This window comes from Stomoxys calcitrans, chromosome 1 (genome assembly GCF_963082655.1).
Source record: "Stomoxys calcitrans chromosome 1, idStoCalc2.1, whole genome shotgun sequence".
In the NCBI taxonomy this organism is placed as follows: Eukaryota; Metazoa; Arthropoda; class Insecta; order Diptera; family Muscidae; genus Stomoxys; species Stomoxys calcitrans.
This window is the reverse complement of record NC_081552.1, coordinates 108476762-108497254: the sequence shown is the minus strand read 5'-3', so window position 1 is coordinate 108497254 and position 20493 is coordinate 108476762. Positions and strand designations below refer to the sequence as shown.

The following is a 20493-nucleotide window of genomic DNA, read 5'->3' as shown; positions in this document are numbered from 1 at the left end:
CTTAGCTTGGTTTCTGCAAATACTACACAAGGCAATACCACCATTGAATGTTTAATAAACCAATATGATTTATCTACTAAAGAGGATAGTCCGGAAGTAGAATTATTTTGTTCCGTTTCTAATGTATCGCCGACTCAGTTACATCCAATAAAATCGACGTCCACCTACAAAACAATTTTAAAAGTCGACCCATTGCGAAGGAGTTTCTCAGGATAAGTGTGACTTGGATGTTAGCACAATTACCGCAGATACTTCGAAATGCGAATCCAACATTGATAGTTCATTGAACCGCGAGAATACGTCTAATTCACAGTATGTTCCGGACACCAGCTTATGCTCTACTTTTGAACAAAGCCTAACAATTATAGAGGATCCTCTTAATATAAATTTGGTTACAGTCCCTCTCAAAGGCAAAGTCAAGAAAAGGCATTATTGCAAATTTTGCGGTTCATTGCAGACTCAGATTGGAAGGCATTTGCTTTTGAAACATAAGGCTGAGAGAGAAGTAAAAACTGCGAGCAGGTTGCCGGCAAAGAGTGATGACCGTATGAAAATTTTGGCAAAATTGCGGAAAGAAGGTGATTTTGTTCATAATACTAACAAAACTGCAAACACTGGCATTTTAATTTTACCAAGAAATCCACAAAAGAAGTTTGCGAAAAGTGCCGCTGATTTGACTTGTTGTTGCACTTGTAAGGGCTTCTATTCCAAAATGAGTTTTCGACAACACCGGTATAACTGCCATAAAGTCAATAGGGCTAGAAAAAATAAGTTAACTATAGCAGCGGGTAAAGCACTAACTCAATTTTACCATCCAGCGGCCAGTCCAGTCCTAAGAACGAAGATTTTGCCAGTTCTCAATGACGACGTTGTAACCGATTCCATCAGGTTTGATGAACTCATAATAAAATATGGTAGGAGGATGGCCGAGAAGTACACGTCCCCCCACAATTACGAAATGATTCGTGCTCATTTGCGGTATTTAGGCAGGTTTAAACTTCAGGCTATGGCTTTAGATCATGAAATTACCGAATTAAAAGACGTCTTTAGGCCCCAAAAACATGATATGTGCATAGAGGCTATAAAAAAAGTAGCCAGTTGGAATGAGGAACGGCAATGGTATGATCATCCACAAGTGGCGATAATACTTTCGTCTTTAATAAAAAATGTGCATATACATTGCAAGCGGAATATGTTAAAGATCTAGCGGAAGAAGATAAAAAGAAAACTGTCCGTGATTTTATCTTACTGTGGGAAGAAGAAGTACCTACGGTTATAAATAGAAAAGCCCTTGAAGACCAGAGCAACCAAAAGCGGATAAAAAAAGTTGTCCTGCCAACAAAAGAAGATATTAAGAAATTGTACTTTTATCTTAAAAACTTAGTGGCCGAATATATTTCGAAATTGACAAGCTTTGATATGGACAGTTACATCGAATTGAATAAATGTACTTTAGTGCTCATACAAATCTTTAACAGAAGAAGGGCTGGAGAACTTGAGCGCATCCAAATTGCTAACTATACCAACAAAGAAATTATAACAAACAGAATGGAGAAGGAGCTGCTGAGCAATTTATCTAATGAAGCAATATTTTTTGCAAGACAATATGCTAGGATTAACCTAAGAGGCAAACTAGGCCGCACTGTACCTGTGCTTCTTTGTCCTTTAACAGTTAAAGCAATTGATAAAATTTTAGAATACCGCAAAAAAGCAGGGATAACTATTAAAAACCCTTTTATATTCGCAAACCCGGTAGCTTCCAAAACATCCAACCAATACTTTCGTGCATGTACTTTGATTAGACAGTTTTCCACTGAATGCGGTGCAGAAATTCCGGAAAGTCTGCGTGGAACTAAATTGCGTAAACACATAGCCACTTATATGTCAATGATTAATGCAGAAGAGGCCTCTATTGATAAATTAGCCAACTTTTTGGGACATCATAAAGATATCCACAAAAACGTTTACCGAGCAACAATTCCAGAAGCTGAAGTAAATTGCGTGTCCCAAATTCTTATGGCAGCAATTGGTATTAGTGATAATGGCGTTAACGACAATGAAAGCGATGAAGATGCCGCAGACGACGAATGTGAAGGAGGTAACGTTGGTGATGAAGATAGTAGAGGTAACGTTGGCAACCAAGGTAATGGAGGTAACGAAGTGGATCTTGGTAATGGAGGCAATGTCGGTGATAGAGTTGACTTAGACGACCAGAGCAATGGGTATGACGCAGCAGTAATTGGCGATCAAAATATCATCACCTCTACCGTGGAAGATCAAAATGGAGATCCAGATTACATGCCAAAGAAGAAGAGAAGAAGTAGTAAATTTTAACATTTTTCTCGCACCAACTTATAACTTAGTATTAAGATTGTCTTTCAAAAAATCTTTTCAGAAAAATATTTTAAATATTTTATCGATATTTTAATAAATTTTTAAATTTTTAGCTTCTCCCTATGGAAAAACGAAACGTCGGAGATGGACACCAATGGAGAAAGAAGTGCTGGGCAACGAGCTGGGAGATCTTGGAAGAATAAAAAACTTCCTACCGTATTAGAATGCCTCAAATTAAAAAAAAAAAATACAATATTTTGGAGAGAAGAACCCCTCAGCAAATAAAATCTTTTATTGATAATCAAAAAAAGCCTTATAGGGACAAGGCCTAATGAGTGAATTTCGAATATTAATTTATTTCTTAATTGGTTTTATTTAAAAAACTATTGCTTCATTTACTAAAATTTAATTAATCGTTTTTTGTTTTGGATTTTTTTTGTTTTGTTATGTGATTGCGCCAATAAATTTTTTGAATTCTTAAAATGTTCAAAGAAACTAGTCAAAATTATTTCTGCTTATTATATTTTTTTTGGTTTTAAGTCACGGACTACGCTATACTGACGGGAATTTGACAGTGTTAATTCAAAAACGGGGTTTTTGACATCCATCGTCAATTTGGCCCAATTGAATCTATCAACGGTGGTTGATAGGTTCAATAAATAAAATTACATGTGTTAAAAAAACTTTCTTCCCATTTTTAAAATATATTTACAGCAAGATTGCAATATATAAAATATGTTATTATTAATATATAAATAAGTAAAAAATTAATTAGTTTAGGATTAAGAATTAAGCAATAAAAAAGTTTTATTGCCTACAATTTTTAAAAATTGTAAAATTTTATGATCTTGCCCTAACAGGCAAAAAACTTGAAAATGAAAGTTTTACCTTGTAATGTTTATTAAATGGATGTCCTTCGAAAATTATAAAACCATTTAGGTCTATGGTAAGCTAAATCTCTATACACAAAATCGTCTTGCGACAGACTATCTGATTAGTGCATAGCACAAATAGGTACTTGGCAATTAACATGGTATATGAAATTTGTTATTACCATAAAAACGAATCTTTTCGCAAAAATATATATCGATTATGAAAAATATACCACCAATAATTTTGGGAATTATCGTTAATACAACACTCATAGAAATTTGTTAGTAAAATAAGCGAAGATATTTGCTGTAACAACAGCAAAGCTGCTAAAAATGGGACAGCAATAATTTTTTGCTGAAACAGCAAACAATTTCTGCGATTCTCAGATAATAAAAATTAGCCTAAAAATTTCATAAAAACTTCAAAAGCTTGTACATTACTTATTGACTTTTAATTAAAGGTTTTTGACGTATATTTTTTTTAATTTTCACAATGTGATTTTTTAAAGATTTAAAATAACACCAAACAAAATATCTACTTAAATCATATATACGCTTTAAAATCAAAAATTTGCAAATTTACAGAACTACCAAATATATACATTCATGAATAGTAAATGCTTTCATTTTGATTCGGTATCTTTCAAAGGTAAAAAAATTTAATTTTATAACAGCAGACAGTGTTTGCTGATATCGGCAAACTTATTTCTAAGAGTGTAAAATTTTGGGTATACAAGCAAGCACTGTGGTTATAAATTAGTTTACTAAAATGGTTTTCATAATTCATATTTTTTGGAACTAAATTGTGCAAAATAGTCAGAAGCGGCATATCTTAGCTAAAGCAAGCGAAGAGACTAAAAATAATAAAAGTTGGTGCAAATGAAAAATGATAGAAAGAAAACATACCAAAGTGTTTAAAATTTTTTAACTTCTAAACTGACATTAGATCATTTACCATATGTATATTAGACGTAAAACAACAAACAATCCCATGGCAGTCGTTTGTAAGTACCGGATTGACCCGATTGACATCAACAAAGGCTGCCGCCTCGGTGTATAACAAACTGCTACAACAACATTACACGTAATATACATTTCAGGAAATTTTAGTAGTACATTTTTTGTTAAAAAGCATAAATAAAACATTAGAATATATTTTATCAGCTGTCATTTGGAAGCGTAAAAAAGTTATACAATTGTTGAAAAGTAGAAAAAAATTTACGCCCGAATACCCTTATAATAAAAAGATAAGACTTAATATAAAAATGTTTAATATATTTAGGCAGTAATCAACTTTTTATCTGAAAACAGCAGTAACTGTTTCCTATTTTAGCAAGCAATTACTGCTGTTCTATTTTCTGTTATTTCAGCAAACATTTTTGCTTTTTATACCCATCACCGAAGGATGAGGGTATATTCATTTTGTCATTCCGTTTGCAACACATCGATATATCCATTTCCGACCCTACAAAGTATATATATTCTAGATCAGCGAAAAAATCTAAGACGATCTAGCCATGTACATCCGTCTGTCTGTTGAAATCACACGACAGTCTTCAAAAAAAAAAAAAAAATATTGAGCTAAAATTTTGCACAGGTTCTTTTTTCGTCCATAAGCGGTTAAGTTCGAAAATGGGCTATATCGGACTATATCTCGATATAGCCCCCATATAGACCGATCCGCCGATTTAGGGTTTAAGGCCCATAAAAGCCACATTTATTATCCGATTTTGCTGAAATTTCAGACAGTGAGTTTTGTTAGGCCCTTCGACATCCTTCGTCAATTTGGTCCAGATCGGTCCAGATTTGGATATAGCTGCCATATAGACCGATCGGCCGATTTAGGGTCTTAGGCCCATAAAAACCACATTTATTATCCGATTTTGCTGAAATTCGGGACAGTGGGTTTTGTTGGCCCCTTCGACATCCTTCGTCAATTTTGACCAGATCGGTGCAGATTTGGAAGTAGCTGCCATATAGACCGATCCTCCGATTTAGGGTCTTAGGCCCATAAAAGCCACATTTATTATCCGATTTTGCTGAAATTCGGGACAGTGAGTTTTGTTAGGCCCTTCGACGTCCTTCGTCAATTTGGCCTAGATCGGTCCAGATTTGGATATAGTTGCCACATACACCGATCCTCCGATTTAGGGTCTTAGGCCCATAAAAGCCACATTTATTATCCGATTTTGCTGAAATTTAGGACAGTGAGTTTTGTTAGGCCCTTCGACATCCTTCGTCAATTTTGCCTAGATCGGTCCAGATTTGGATATAGCTGCCATATAGACCGATCCTCCGATTTAGGGTCTTAGGCCCACAAAAGCCACATTTTTTTTCCGATTTTGCTGAAATTTGGGACAGTGAGTTGTGTTAGACCCGCCGACATCCTTCGTCAATTTGGCTTAGTTCGGTCCAGATTTGGAAGTAGCTGCCATATAGACCGATCCTCCGATTCAGGGTCTTAGGCCCATAAAAGCCGCATTCATTATCCGATTTTGCTGAAATTTGGGGTAGTGGTTTGTGTTAGTCCCCTTGACATCCATCGTCAATTTGGCCCAGATCGGTTCAGATCTGGATATAGCTGCCATATAGGCCGATCCTCCGATTTGGGGTCTTAGGCCCATAAATGGCGCATTTATTTTACGATGTCGCCGAAATTTGGGACATAAAGTTAAGTTAAACTTCTTGACATAGTTCTGCATTATGGCACAGATCGGACAAGATTTGGATGTAGCTGCCATATAGACCGATTTCTTGAATTAATATTTTAGGCCCATAAAAGGCGCAATTTATTGTCCGATGATGCCGAAATTTGGGATAAAGAGTTGAGTTATGCCCCTCCACATATTTCTGCAATTTGGTCTAGACCGATCAAGATTTGCATATAGCTGCCTTATAGACCGATATCTCGATTTAAAGTCTTGGTCCCAAAAAAAGCCCATTTATAATCCGATTTAACTGAAATTCGGCACATTGACTTATGTTAGGCTTTTCGACATCCATGTATAGCTACTAAAAAGACCAAAATTTTGTTATACAAAATTGAACAATAACTTGTTCTTATTAGTATTTGGTCCAAATCGGATCTTATTTCGATATTACTGCTATAGTATATAAGGTATGCAATTTTCACTGGATTTTGATGAAAGGTGGTTTACATATATACCGTAGGTAGTGGGTATCCAAAGTTCGGCCCGGCCGAACTTAACGTCTTTTTACTTGTTTACTAACAAATTTCTATTATTGTAGCTATTCTGCTATTATACCAAGATGTTTACAATTTTAGTATAGCAGATTGACTGCTGAAAATCCTTTTGCTGTTGTTTGCTGAAAATATCTGCTGCTCCTTTTATGGATGGAAGGCACATTTAAATACAATATGCTAAACTTCATGCAACATATAATTAAAATTTTCACACAATTCTCTTCTTTGTGGACCTATTTGACAGACTACGCTGACCAAAAAGCATATAATGTACTCATTCTTTAAGGATTGAGCCAGAGTTCTTAATGTTTCCATACTGTATGTATTGGGCGATTTAAAGATACTTAGCGAAAATCGTGCATTCAGATACTATATAATAAAAAAATAGTATGAAACACATCGCACAAAACTCGAGTAATAATTTCATTTTATGCAAGTCATTAGGGTTTTCCTTCTCAAGTTATACACTTAAAGAAACAAGTTTGCTGATATTAGCAAACATTGTCTGCTGATTCAAAATTAGTTTTTTTAACCTTTGAAGGAAACCGTTTCAAATTTTTTAATTTCTTAATGGTAGTTGCTTTACATTAATGTTTGTTTTTGCAATTTTTAAGCGTAAATTTTTTGTTCAAAAGCATAAAGCAACTAATTTTAGTATATATTTTGTCTCCTGTTATTCGAAATCGTTAAAAATTATCCACTTGTGGAAAATTGAAAGAAGAATTTCGCTAAATACCTTTAAAATAAAAAGATACGATGTAATGTACAAGTTTTTGAAGCACTCACGAAATTGTTTGTCTATTTTAAACTTTTTGCGATGTGAAAACAGCAGAAAATTCAAAAAAAGGTTACAACTGTCCCATTCTAAGCAGATTTTCTGCTATTACAGCAAAAATGTTTCCTGTTTTTACTAAAAAAATTTTATGAGTGTATATAAGGATCAAACATTTTTAAAAAATCGAACCACAGATGGGAGAAACGTGCATTTGGTCCTATATTCTCTAGCATTGGAGCTGGAGCTCTGAAACTACACACATCCGCACTATGACCGCCTTGTTGAGTTACAAATTCGAACATTTAGGTAAAAAAAAATATATATAGTAGTACGACAACCCTTACTCACATTGGTGTTAAGAAACACGTATATATTATTACTACACTTGGTACTATTTGGCGCATTATTATGGAGGGTGCTACAACTCTGAAGTTTTATTGACAGATACACTACGACATCATAAAATGGGGTTTCGGAATTCGCACATGTTTGAGTGGCCGGACAAAACTTCTTGTGCAGATTTCCTGTCGACATAATCTGTTGTAAAACAAACGATTCGTTTAAGACTTTGTTTTGAAACTTATCAAAAGAAGTTGCAACTGTAAATAAAAGCCGTATTTAAATGAAAATCTCCAAAAACAAAACAATAACAAAATTATGATTTTCAAACATCCATCTGTAATAGGGACCTGTACAATATGTTTTGATGACGGTTATTGGTCTCAATAAGTTCAACACAGGTAATCATCCAGAGCAAACGGAAAGAGTCGAATTCTGAAATTTGGCACATATTTCGATGTCTGTCTTTACATATAACTGCACTGAGCCAATCTAAACGACTTTTTTTTTCAACGAAAACGTTGGTAAGTAAAGGCCGGTACTATGTTCACCTTTTGTAGCAATTTTTCGCTACCTTTTATATTAGACTCTAGCTTTATATTGTAATATAAGGTATTTCCATTTGTAGACATATTTACTTAAAGAGAAAACCAGAAAAACTTTTGACAAATTACCATTTTCATTCATGATTTCCTCTTTTATAACAAGAGTACACCAAAGAAAAGCGAACGCAGTACCAACCTTAAGCAGAACAAGTAAAAGCGTGCTAAGTTCGGCCTGGCCGAATCTTATATACCCTCCACCATGGAGCGCATTTGTCAGTTCTTTTCCCGGCATCCTTCTTAGGCAAAAAATTATATAATAAAAGAAAGAAAGAAAAATCTGCTATTAAAGCGATATCAAGATATGATCCGGTTTAGACAACAATTAAATTATATGTTGGAGACCTGTGTAAAATGTCAGCCAATTCGAATAAGAATTGCGCCCTTTGGGGGCTCAAAAAGTAAAATAGAGAGATCGATTTATATAGGAGCTGTATCGGGCTATAGACCGATTCAGACCATAAACACGTATGTTGATGGTCATGAGAGAATCCGTCGTACAAAATTTCAGGCAAATCGGATAAGAATTGCGCTCTCTAGAGGCCCAAGAAGTCAAGACCCAAGACCGGTTTATATGGCAGCTACATCATGTTATGGACCGATTTGACCCATACTTGGCACAGTTCTTGGATATCATAACAAAACACGTGGTGCAAAATTTCATTCTAATCGGATAAGAATTGCGCACTCTAGAGCCTCAAGAATTCAAGACCCAAGATCGGTTTATATGACAGGTATACCAGGTAATGGCCCGAATTAAACCATACTTAGCACAGTTGTTAGAAGTAATACTAAAACACTATGTGCAAAATTTCAGTCTAGTCGGATGAGAATTGCGCCCTCTAGAGGCTCAAGAAGTCAAGACCCAATAACGGTTTATATGGCAGCTATATCAGGTTATAGACCGATTTGACCCACACTTGGCACAGTTATTGGATATCATAACAAAACACGTCGTGCAAAATTTCATTCCAATCGGATAAGAATTGCGCACTCTAGAGGCTCAAGAAGTCAAGACCCAAGATCGGTTTATATGGCAGCTGTATCAGGTTATGGACCGATGTGAACCATACTTGGTACAGTTATTGGATATCGTAGCAAAACACGTCGTGCAAAATTTCATTCAAATCGGAGAAGAATTGCGCACTCTAGAGGCTGAAGAAGTCAAGACTCAAGATCGGTTTATATGGCAGGTATATAAGGTTATGAACCGATTTGAACCATACTTGGCACAGTTGTTGGACATCATAACAGAACACTTCGTGCAAAATTTCATTCGAATCGGATAGGAATTGCGCACTCTAGTGGTTCAAGAAGTCAAGGCCCAAGATCGGTTTATATGGCAGCTATATCAGGTTATGTACCGATTTGAAACATACTTGGCACAATTGTTGGATATAATAACGAAACACGTCGTGCAAAATTTCATTCCAATCGGATAAGAATTGCGCACTCTAGAGGCTCAGGAAGTCAAGGCCCAAGATCGGTTTATATGGCAGCTATATCAGGTTATGGACCGATTAAAACCATACTTAGCACAGTTGTTGGATATCATAACAAAACATATCGTGCAAAATTTCATCCCAATCGGATAAGAATTGCGCACTCTAGAGGCTCAAGAAGTCAAGACCCAAGATCGGTTTATATGGCAGCTATATCAAAACATGGACCGATATGGCCCATTTACAATACCAACCGACCTACACTAATAAGAAGTATTTGTGCAAAATTTCAAGCGGCTAGCTTTACTCCTTCGGAAGTTAGCGTGCTTTCGACAGACAGACGGACGGACTGACGGACAGACGGGCGGACATGGCTAGATCGACACAAAATTTCACGACGATCAAGAATATATATACTTTATGGGGTCTCAGACGAATATTTCGAGTAGTTACAAACAGAATGACGAAATTAGTATACCCCCCATCTTATGGTGGAGGGTATAAAAAGCTCTACTTTGCCAACAGTGATATGAGGGAGATAGGAGTATGAAATATAAAAGAAAGCACAAAATATAATATAAATATGCATGCCATAAGTGGTAGGGAACGTACTCTTGGCGCTTTCTTTTCGGAGTAAACTAGATCTTTGAAATTGTATATTTAGGTTTACTTTGACCTTATATCTAAATAATAAAGAGTAACAAAGCGATTTTTTGAAGTTCGAACGCACATATATTGCTTTGACATTTGGCTGACATTTAACACACAGCTGCACTACGGCAATCTGAAATAAATGATCGAAAATTTTTTTAGAAAAACTAATAGTTAAGTGCTACAAAGTGGAAATACGGTCATAAAATTTGTGGGAAAACCCCCATTTTGTAGAATAATACATTTTTAGTATGGTATGGCACTATTTGCACTCAATCAAGTACGTCATTTTCGTATTAAATATACAAAAACATGCGACTTAAAACATATTATTGCTTTTACACCAATAGCTTACGAGTTTGAGTTTCAAACTTGGCTCATATGATCTTATTTTAAATTTAGTACGAGAGAAAGGAACCAAATTTACAGCATCTTATTTTATATATCTAAAACTTAGGTTTACTGTTAAGTTAAGGAAGAAAAAAATTAACCACAAATCGGAGAAATTATTATTTTGGTTCGGTTAGAGTTAAGTAATATAACACTCAGATAAACCAATGTAATACCTTAATTCCTTTTGAAATAAATTTCGTGTCATTGCTTTGATTTTCACAGTGACTTAGTACCTACCTATACATGCCAAGTATGGTCTGAATTGGTCATTAACTTGATAAGCCCCCATATTAACTAATTGCTCAAATTGCCTTTGTAATAACCTGGAGGGCGCAATTCTTTTTCGAACTGCCTGTCAATATATACAGAATTGATGTTCTGTTGTGACTTCCTACATTCATAGACTGCAATATATATTTCTGGCCTGATGAAAATGCAAATATTTATCATCAAAAAGGGTTTTATTGTTTTCCAAAGTATTCTCCAGTATGATTTATACATTTTGCATGCGCTCAAACCAATTGTCGAAGCACTTTTTCCACTCCGATTGAGAGACTATCAAAACATGGTTATTAAACGCTTCAACAGCATCTTGTAACGAAAATCATTAACCACGCATTTTTCCTTAACGTGTGGAAATAAAAAGAAATAATTTATGCGAAGTCAGGGCTGTATGGCGGATGACCCAGTTAAAAAGCCGCTGGTTTGGGCCGATGTGTGAGAGATCACGTTGTCATGGTGAAAAATGACTCGTCTTCTCTTGTACGTCTTTCAAAATTCCCCGAAGACTTAAGGCAAACATACTGTGGTGTGACAGTTTTGCCGCAGAATCAGACGACCATTTGCTTCGAAGTGCTTCTACCACGAACAACTTTCGTTGGATTTTGGTGTATAGGTAGGTACTAAACGTCTTTTGAAGCAGCGCGACCGTATTTTTCAACATTTCAATACCAGACTTTTTTTTAGCGATTATCAGATTGTGCGGGTTTCAAGAAGAACAGACCTTATTTACGGCTAGGTGTTCATGCAATAGCGAATGTATGTTGGTGGGAGTAATGACCAAGGATGCCTCTTTCTCACGGCAATCTTGCATTTTCAGTTCACGCACGGCATCAATGTTCTCTGGTGCAACGGCGGTGTTTAGACGATTGAAGTCATAAACCAGTTTTTCATAATGGTATAGGATGGTGCTTCACCGCCCTATAAAGATTAAAGATCATCAATGCACTCTTGTCGTGATAAACCTCGTCTAATGTTGTGAAAACTTATAGAGAGTTCACGAGTTGATGAATGGTTGATGTGTCGTTGGGTAAAAAGTAGGAGTGTAGTACTCAGTAAGCTGTTGTGACATAGGAGTACAATGTTGGTGAATAACAAGTAAAAGCGTGCTAAGTTCGGCCGGGCCGAATCTTATATACCCTCCACCATGGATCGCATTTGTCAAGTTGTTTTCCCGGCATCTCTTCTTAGGCAAAAAAAAAGGATATAAGAAAAGAGTTTCTCTGCTATTAAAACGATATCAAGATATGGTCCGGTTCGGACCACAATTAAATTATATGTTGGAGACCTGTGTAAAATTTCAGCCAATTCGTATAAGAATTGCGACCATTGGGGCTCACGAAGTAAAATAGAGAGAACGATTTATATGGGATCTGTATCGGGCTATAGACTGATTCAGACCATAATAAACACGTTTGTTGATGGTCATGAGAGGATCCGTCGTACAAAATTTCAGGCATATCGGATAATAATTGCGACCTCGGTAATTGCGAAGTCAAGATCCCAGATCGGTTTATATGGCAGCTATATCAGGTTATGTACGGATTTGAACCTTATTTGACACAGTTGTTGAAAGTAAAAATAAAATACCTCTTGCAAAATTTCAGCCAAATCGGATAGGAATTGCGCCCTCTAGACGCTCAAGAAGTCAAATCCCCAGATCTGTTTATATGACAGCTATATCAGGTTATGGACCGATTTCAACCAAACTTGGCACAGTTGTTGGGTATCATAACAAAACACGTCGTGCGAAATTCCATTCCATTCGGATAAGAATTGCGCCCTCTAGAGGCTCAAGAAGTCAAGACCCCTGATCGGTTTATATGGCAGCTATATCAGGTTATGCACCGATTTGAACCATACTTGGCACAGTTGTTGGATATAATAACAAAACACGTCGTGCAAAATTTCATTCTGATCGGATAAGAATTGCGCACGCTAGAGGCTCAAGAAGTCAAGACCCAAGATCGGTTTATATGGCAGCTATATCAGGTTATGGACCGATTTGAACTATACTTGGCGCAGTTGTTGGATATCATAACAAAACACGTCGTGCAAAATTTCATTCCAATCGGATAAGAATTGCGCACTCTAGAGGCTCAAGAAGTCAAGACCCAAGATCGGTTTATATGGCAGCTATATCAAAACATGGACCGATATGGCCCATTTACAATACCAACCGACCTACACTAATAAGAAGTATTTGTGCAAAATTTCAAGCGGCTAGCTTTACTCCTTCGGAAGTTAGCGTGCTTTCGACAGACAGACGGACGGACGGACGGACGGACGGACGGACGGACGGACGGACGGACGGACGGACGGACAGACGGACGGACATGGCTAGATCGACATAAAATGTCACGACGATCAAGAATATATATACTTTATGGGGTCTCAGACGAATATTTCGAGTAGTTACAAACAGAATGACGAAATTAGTATACCCCCCATCTTATGGTGGAGGGTATAAAAATGAAATTAACGCCGCTGAAGTTATATAAAAGTGGCAACGCTAGAAATAAAAAATTTGCCAGACGTGGTTATGTCGTCAAAACATGCCGTTGGCAGAGGAAAAATGTAAACCCTGGGCTCAAAACATACAAATGTCGTCGAAACAACCATTTGAACGAAAAAATGGGCTGAAAACATTCGATTTACACATATATATATATATATATATATATATGGCAGTCATTTGTCAAATTTAGGGATGAAAAACAACGTAGAGTGAAAAAGGGAGTTCACCCAAGGCAGGGTGAAGTCTCCGGCACTGTTTAATCTCAACCTATCCTCCATTCTCCCCCCTCCAGATGGCATAGAGATTGTATTTGTATTAGTATTTTATTATGATAAAACCCATACAAAAAAATTTCTAGCGTTGCCACTTTTATATAACTTCAGCGGCGTTAATTTCATTTTTATTCACCAACATTGTACTCCTATGTCACAACAGCTTACTGAGTACTACATTCCTACTTTTTACCCAACGACACATCAACCATTCATCAACTCGTGAACTCTCTATAAGTTTTCACAACATTAGACGAGGTTTATCACGACAAGAGTGCATTGATGATCTTTAATCTTTATAGGGCGGTGAAGCACCATCCTATACCATTATGAAAAACTGGTTTATGACTTCAATCGTCTAAACACCGCCGTTGCACCAGAGAACATTGATGCCGTGCGTGAACTGTAAATGCAAGATTGCCATGTGATTGCCGTGAGAAAGAGGCATCCTTGGTCATTACTCCCACCAACATACATTCGCTATTGCATGAACACCTAGCCGTAAATAAGGTCTGTTCTTCTTGAAACCCGCACAATCTGATAATCGCTAAAAAAAAGTCTGGTATTGAAATGTTGAATAATACGGTCGCGCTGCTTCAAAAGACGTTTAGTACCTACCTATACACCAAAATCCAACGAAAGTTGTTCGTGGTAGAAGCACTTCGAAGCAAATGGTCGTCTGATTCTGCGGCAAAACTGTCACACCACAGTATGTTTGCCTTAAGTCTTCGGGGAATTTTGAAAGACGTACAAGAGAAGACGAGTCATTTTTCACCATGACAACGTGATCTCTCACACATCGGCCCAAACCAGCGGCTTTTTAACTGGGTCATCCGCCATACAGCCCTGACTTCGCATAAATTATTTCTTTTTATTTCCACACGTTAAGGAAAAATGCGTGGTTAATGATTTTCGTTACAAGATGCTGTTGAAGCGTTTAATAACCATGTTTTGACAGTCTCTCAATCGGAGTGGAAAAAGTGCTTCGACAATTGGTTTGAGCGCATGCAAAGTGTATAAATCATACTGGAGAATACTTTGGAAAACAATAAAACCCTTTTTGATGATAAATATTTGCATTTTCATCAGGCCAGAAATATATATTGCAGTCTATGAATGTAGGAAGTCACAACAGAACATCAATTCTGTATATATTGACAGGCAGTTCGAAAAAGAATTGCGCCCTCCAGGTTATTACAAAGGCAATTTGAGCAATTAGTTAATATGGGGGCTTATCAAGTTAATGACCAATTCAGACCATACTTGGCATGTATAGGTAGGTACTAAGTCACTGTGAAAATCAAAGCAATGACACGAAATTTATTTCAAAAGGAATTAAGGTATTACATTGGTTTATCTGAGTGTTATATTACTTAACTCTAACCGAAACAAAATAATAATTTCTCCGATTTGTGGTTAATTTTTTTCTTCCTTAACTTAACAGTAAACCTAAGTTTTAGCTATATAAAGTAAGATGCTGTAAATTTGGTTCCTTTCTCTCGTACTAAATTTAAAATAAGATCATATGAGCCAAGTTTGAAACTCAAACTCGTAAGCTATTGGTGCAAAAGCAATAATATGTTTTAAGTCGCATGTTTTTGTATATTTAATACGAAAATGACGTACTTGATTGAGTGCAAATAGTGCCATACCATACTAAAAATGTATTATTCTACAAAATGGGGTTTTTCCCACAAATTTTATGACCGTATTTCCACTTTGTAGCACTTAACTATTAGTTTTTCTAAAAAATTTTTCGATCATTTATTTCAGATTGCCGTAGTGCAGCTGTGTGTTAAATGTCAGCCAAATGCCAAAGCAATAAATGTGCGTTCGAACTTCAAAAAATCGCTTTGTTACTCTTTATTATTTAGATATAAAGTCAAAGTAAACCTAAATATACAATTTCAAAGATCTAGTTTACTCCGAAAAGAAAGCGCCAAGAGTACGTTCCCTACCACTTATGGCATGCATATTTATATTATATTTTGTGCTTTCTTTTATATTTCATACTCCTATCTCCCTCATATCACTGTTGGCAAAGTAGAGCTTTTTATACCCTCCACCATAAGATGGGGGGTATACTAATTTCGTCATTCTGTTTGTAACTACTCGAAATATTCGTCTGAGACCCCATAAAGTATATATATTCTTGATCGTCGTGAAATTTTGTGTCGATCTAGCCATGTCCGTCCGTCTGTCCGTCCGTCCGTCTGTCTGTCGAAAGCACGCTAACTTCCGAAGGAGTAAAGCTAGCCGCTTGAAATTTTGCACAAATACTTCTTATTAGTGTAGGTCGGTTGGTATTGTAAATGGGCCATATCGATCCATGTTTTGATATAGCTGCCATATAAACCGATCTTGGGTCTTGACTTCCTGAGCCTCTAGAGTGCGCAATTCTTATCCGATTGGAATGAAATTTTGCACGACGTGTTTCGTTATTATATCCAACAATTGTGCCAAGTATGTTTCAAATCGGTACATAACCTGATATAGCTGCCATATAAACCGATCTTGGGCCTTGGCTTCTTGAACCTCTAGAGTGCGCAATTCCTATCCGATTCGAATGAAATTTTGCACGAAGTGTTTTGTTATGATATCCAACAACTATGCCAAGTATGGTTCAAATCGGTTCATAACCTTATATACCTGCCATATAAACCGATCTTGAGTCTTGACTTCTTCAGCCTCTAGAGTGCGCAATTCTTCTCCGATTTGAATGAAATTTTGCACGACGTGTTTTGTTATGATATCCAATAACTGTGCCAAGTGTGGGTCAAATCGGTCTATAACCTGATATAGCTGCCATATAAACCGATATTGGGTCTTGACTTCTTGAGCCTCTAGAGGGCGCAATTCTCATCCGACTAGACTGAAATTTTGCACATAGTGTTTTAGTATTACTTCTAACAATGTGCTAAGTATGGTTTAATTCGGGCCATTACCTGTATCATAATATCTGTTATAGGTTAAATATGTACCTTAAAGAAGTCGCCGAAGGTCTCAGAACCCATATATATATATATATATATATATATATATATATATATATATATATATATATATATATATATATATATAAATATATATATATATATATATATATATATATATATATATATATTTATTTATTTATATATACTGAAGTCAACAACGAGATCGTGGGTACGAACCCCTTTATTCACTGGGACCTCAATATATATATATATATATATATATATATATATATATATATATATATATGTATATATATATATATATATATATATATATATATATATATATATATATATATATATATATTATATATATATATATATAATATATATATATATATATATATATATATATATATATATATATATATATATATATATATATAATATATAATATATATATATGAACCGCCCACTGCGCCAGTTAAGGCTTGAGAACTCCGTGGTAAAAAAAACACAAGTTTGTTTTATTAGTTGCTGAGTGGTTGCACTTTTCGTATGTTAAAACAAGCCGTTTTGGTTTAAAATCTGACAAATGATTATTATACCCACCACCGACGAATGGGGGTATATTCACTTTGTCATGCCGTTTTCAACACGAAATATCCATTTCCGACCCTATAAAGTGTATATATTCTTCATCAGCGTAAAAATCTAAGACGATCTAGACATGTCCCTCCGTCTGTCTGTTGAAATCACGCTACGGTCTTCAAAAATAGAGATATTGAGCTGACATTTTCCACATGTTCTTCTTTATTATCCATAAGCTGGTTAAGTTCGAAGATGAGCTATATCGGACTATATCTTGATATAGCCCCCATATAGACCGATCTGCCGATTTAGGGTCTTAGGCCAATAAAGACCACATTTATTATCCGAGTTTGCTGAACATTCGGAACAGTGAGTTGCCTTAGGCCCTTCGACATCTTCCGTCAATATGGCTCAGATCGGTTTATATTTTGATATAGCTGCCATATAGACCGATCTCTCGGTGTTAGGTTTTGGGTCCATAAAAAGCGCATTTATTGTCCGATGTTGCCGAAATTTGGGACAAAGAGTTAAGTTAAGCCTCTCCACATATTTCTGCAAGTTGGTCTAGATGATTTGCATATAGCTGCCATATAAACCGATCTCTCGATTTAAAGTCTTGGCCCCATAAAGGGCGCATTTTTAATCCGATTGCACTGAAATTTGACACACTGACTTATGTTATGCTTTTCGACATCCGTGTGGTATAAAGTTCAGATCGGTTTATTTTAAGATATAACTACTAAAAAGACCAATATTTTGTTATATACAATTGAACAATAACTTTTACTTATTAGTATCTGGTCCAAATCGGAATATAGCTGCTATGGGGCATAAGGTATGAATTTTGCACTGGATTTTGAGGAAAGGTGGTTCACATATATATCCAAGGTGGTGAGTATCCAAAGTTCGGCCCGGTCGAACTTAACGCCTTTTTACTTGTTATTTTTGATTTTAATCTTAAAGAAAACTAATTTGCAATGTAACAAGTAAAAGCGTGCTAAGTTCGGCCGGGCCGAATCTTATATACCCTCCACCATGGAGCGCATTTGTCGAGTTCTTTTCCCGACATTTCTTCTTAGGCAAAAAATGATATAAGAAAAGATTTGCTCTGCTATTAGAGCGATACTAAGATATGATCCGATTTAGACCACAATTAAATTATATGTTGGAGACCTGTGTAAAATGTCAGCCAATTCGAATAAGAATTGCGCCCTTTGGGGGCTCAAGAAGTAAAATAGAGAGATCGATTTATATGGAAGCTGTATCGGGCTATAGACCGATTCAGACCATAATAAACACGTATGTTGATGGTCATGAGAGGATCCGTTGTACAAAATTTCAGGCAAATCGGATAATAATTGCGACCTCTAGAGGCTCAAGAAGTCAAGATCCCTGATCGGTTCATATGACAGCTATATCAGGTTATGAACTGAATTAAATCATACTAAGAACAGTTGTTGGATATCATAACAAAACACGTCGTGCAAAATTTCATTCCAATCAGATAAAAATCGCGCTCTCTAGAGGCTCAAGAAGTCAAGACCCAAGATCGGTTTATATGGCAGCTATACCAGGTTATAAACCGATTTAAACCATACTTACACTACAGTCTTCAAAAATTGAGATATTGAGCTGAAACTTTGCGCAGATTCTTTTTTTTGTCCATAAGCAGGTTAAGTTCGAAGATGGGCCAAATCGGACTATATCTAGATATAGCCCCCATATAGACCGATCCGCCGATTAACGTTCTTAGGCCCATAAAAGCCACATTTATTATCCGATTTTGCTGAAATTTGGGACAGTAAGTTGTCTTAGGCCCTTCGTCATCCTTCGCCAATTTGGCCCACATCGGTCCAGTTTTGGATATAGCTGCCATGTAGACCGATCCTCCGATTTAGGGTCTTAGGCCCATAAAAGCCACATTTATTATCCGATTTTGCTGAAATTTGGGACAGTGAGTCGTCTTACGCCCTTCGACATCTTTCGCTAATTTGGCCAGATCGGTCCAGATTTGGATATAGCTGCCATATAGACCGATCCTCCGATTTAGGGTTTTAGACCCATAAAAGCCTCATTTATTGTCCGATTTTGCTGAAATTTGGGACAGTGAGTTGACTTAGGCCCTTCGACATCCTTTGTCAATTTGGCTCAGATCGGTTTAAATTTAGATATAGCTGCCATATAGACCAATCTCTCGATTTAAGGTTTTGAGCCCATAAAAGGCGTATTTATTGTCCGATGTCGCCGAAATTTGGGACAGTGAGTTGTGATAAAACTTTCGATATTATTTTTCAATTTGGCTCAGGGACAGTAAGTTGTCTTAGGCCCTTCGTCATCCTTCGCCAATTTGGCCCAGATCGGTCCAGTTTTGGATATAGCTGCAATATAGACCGATCTCTTGATTTATGGTTTTGGGGCCATAAAAGGCGCATTTATTGTCCGAACTCGCCGAAATTTGGGACAGTGAGTTGTGTTAGGCTCTTCGACATGTATCTGCAACTTAGTCGAAATCGGTCCAGATTTGGCTATAGCTGCCATATAGACCCATATCTCGATGAAAAGCCTTGGCCCAATAAAAGGCGCTTTTATAATCCGATTTCACTGAAATTTGACACAGTGACGTATGCTTGCCTTTTCAACGTCCGTGTCGTTTATGGTTCAGAGCGGTTGATTTTTAGATATAGCTACTAAAAAGAGCAAAATTTGGTTTTACACAGTTGAACAATGGCTTGTACTTATTAGTATTTGGTCCAAATTGGAACATATTTCTATACAGCTGCTAGGGGTCATAAGGTATACATTTTTCCCGGATTTGACGAAATGTGGTTTATATATATACCCGAGGTGGTGGGTATCTAAAGTTCGGCCCGGCCGAACTTAACGCCTTTTTACTTGTTTCTTATCAGCTAGTCAGCTAAAGGGTGATTTTTTTGAGGTTAGGATTTTCATGCATTAGTATTTGACAGATCACGTGGGATTTCAGACATGGTGTCAAAGAGAAAGATGCTCAGTATGCTTTGACATTTCATCATGAATAGACTTACTAACGAGCAACGCTTGCAAATCATTGAATTTTATTACCAAAATCAGTGTTCGGTTCGAAATGTGTTCAAATTTTGACAAATTTTGTTCAGCGATGAGGCTCATTTCTGGTTGAATGGCTACGTAAATAAGCAAAATTGCCGCATTTGGAGTGAAGAGCAAACAGAAGCCGTTCAAGAACTGCCCATGCATCCCGAAAAATGCACTGTTTGGTGTGGTTTGTACGCTGGTGGAATCATTGG

The 20493-nt window shown here is 36.4% G+C and overlaps 2 protein-coding genes across 2 annotated transcripts; one reads left to right on the top strand and one right to left on the bottom strand.

Annotated features, from left to right (window-relative positions):
* Positions 1–211: 211 nt before the first annotated feature.
* On the top strand, positions 212–2738 carry LOC131998503 (uncharacterized). The gene is made up of 2 exons (XM_059370811.1): positions 212–2323; positions 2448–2738. The coding sequence occupies exons 1-2, from the start codon at positions 1420–1422 to the stop codon at positions 2555–2557; spliced, it is 1014 nt and encodes a 337-aa protein (XP_059226794.1). The 5' UTR covers positions 212–1419; the 3' UTR covers positions 2558–2738.
* Positions 2739–13895: 11157 nt separating this feature from the next.
* Positions 13896–14463, bottom strand: LOC131998504 (uncharacterized). The gene is made up of 2 exons (XM_059370812.1): positions 14301–14463; positions 13896–14241 (listed from the first exon to the last, which is right to left on the bottom strand). The coding sequence occupies exons 1-2, from the start codon at positions 14458–14460 to the stop codon at positions 14033–14035; spliced, it is 369 nt and encodes a 122-aa protein (XP_059226795.1). The 5' UTR covers positions 14461–14463; the 3' UTR covers positions 13896–14032.
* Between the last annotated feature and the right edge of the window lie 6030 nt (positions 14464–20493).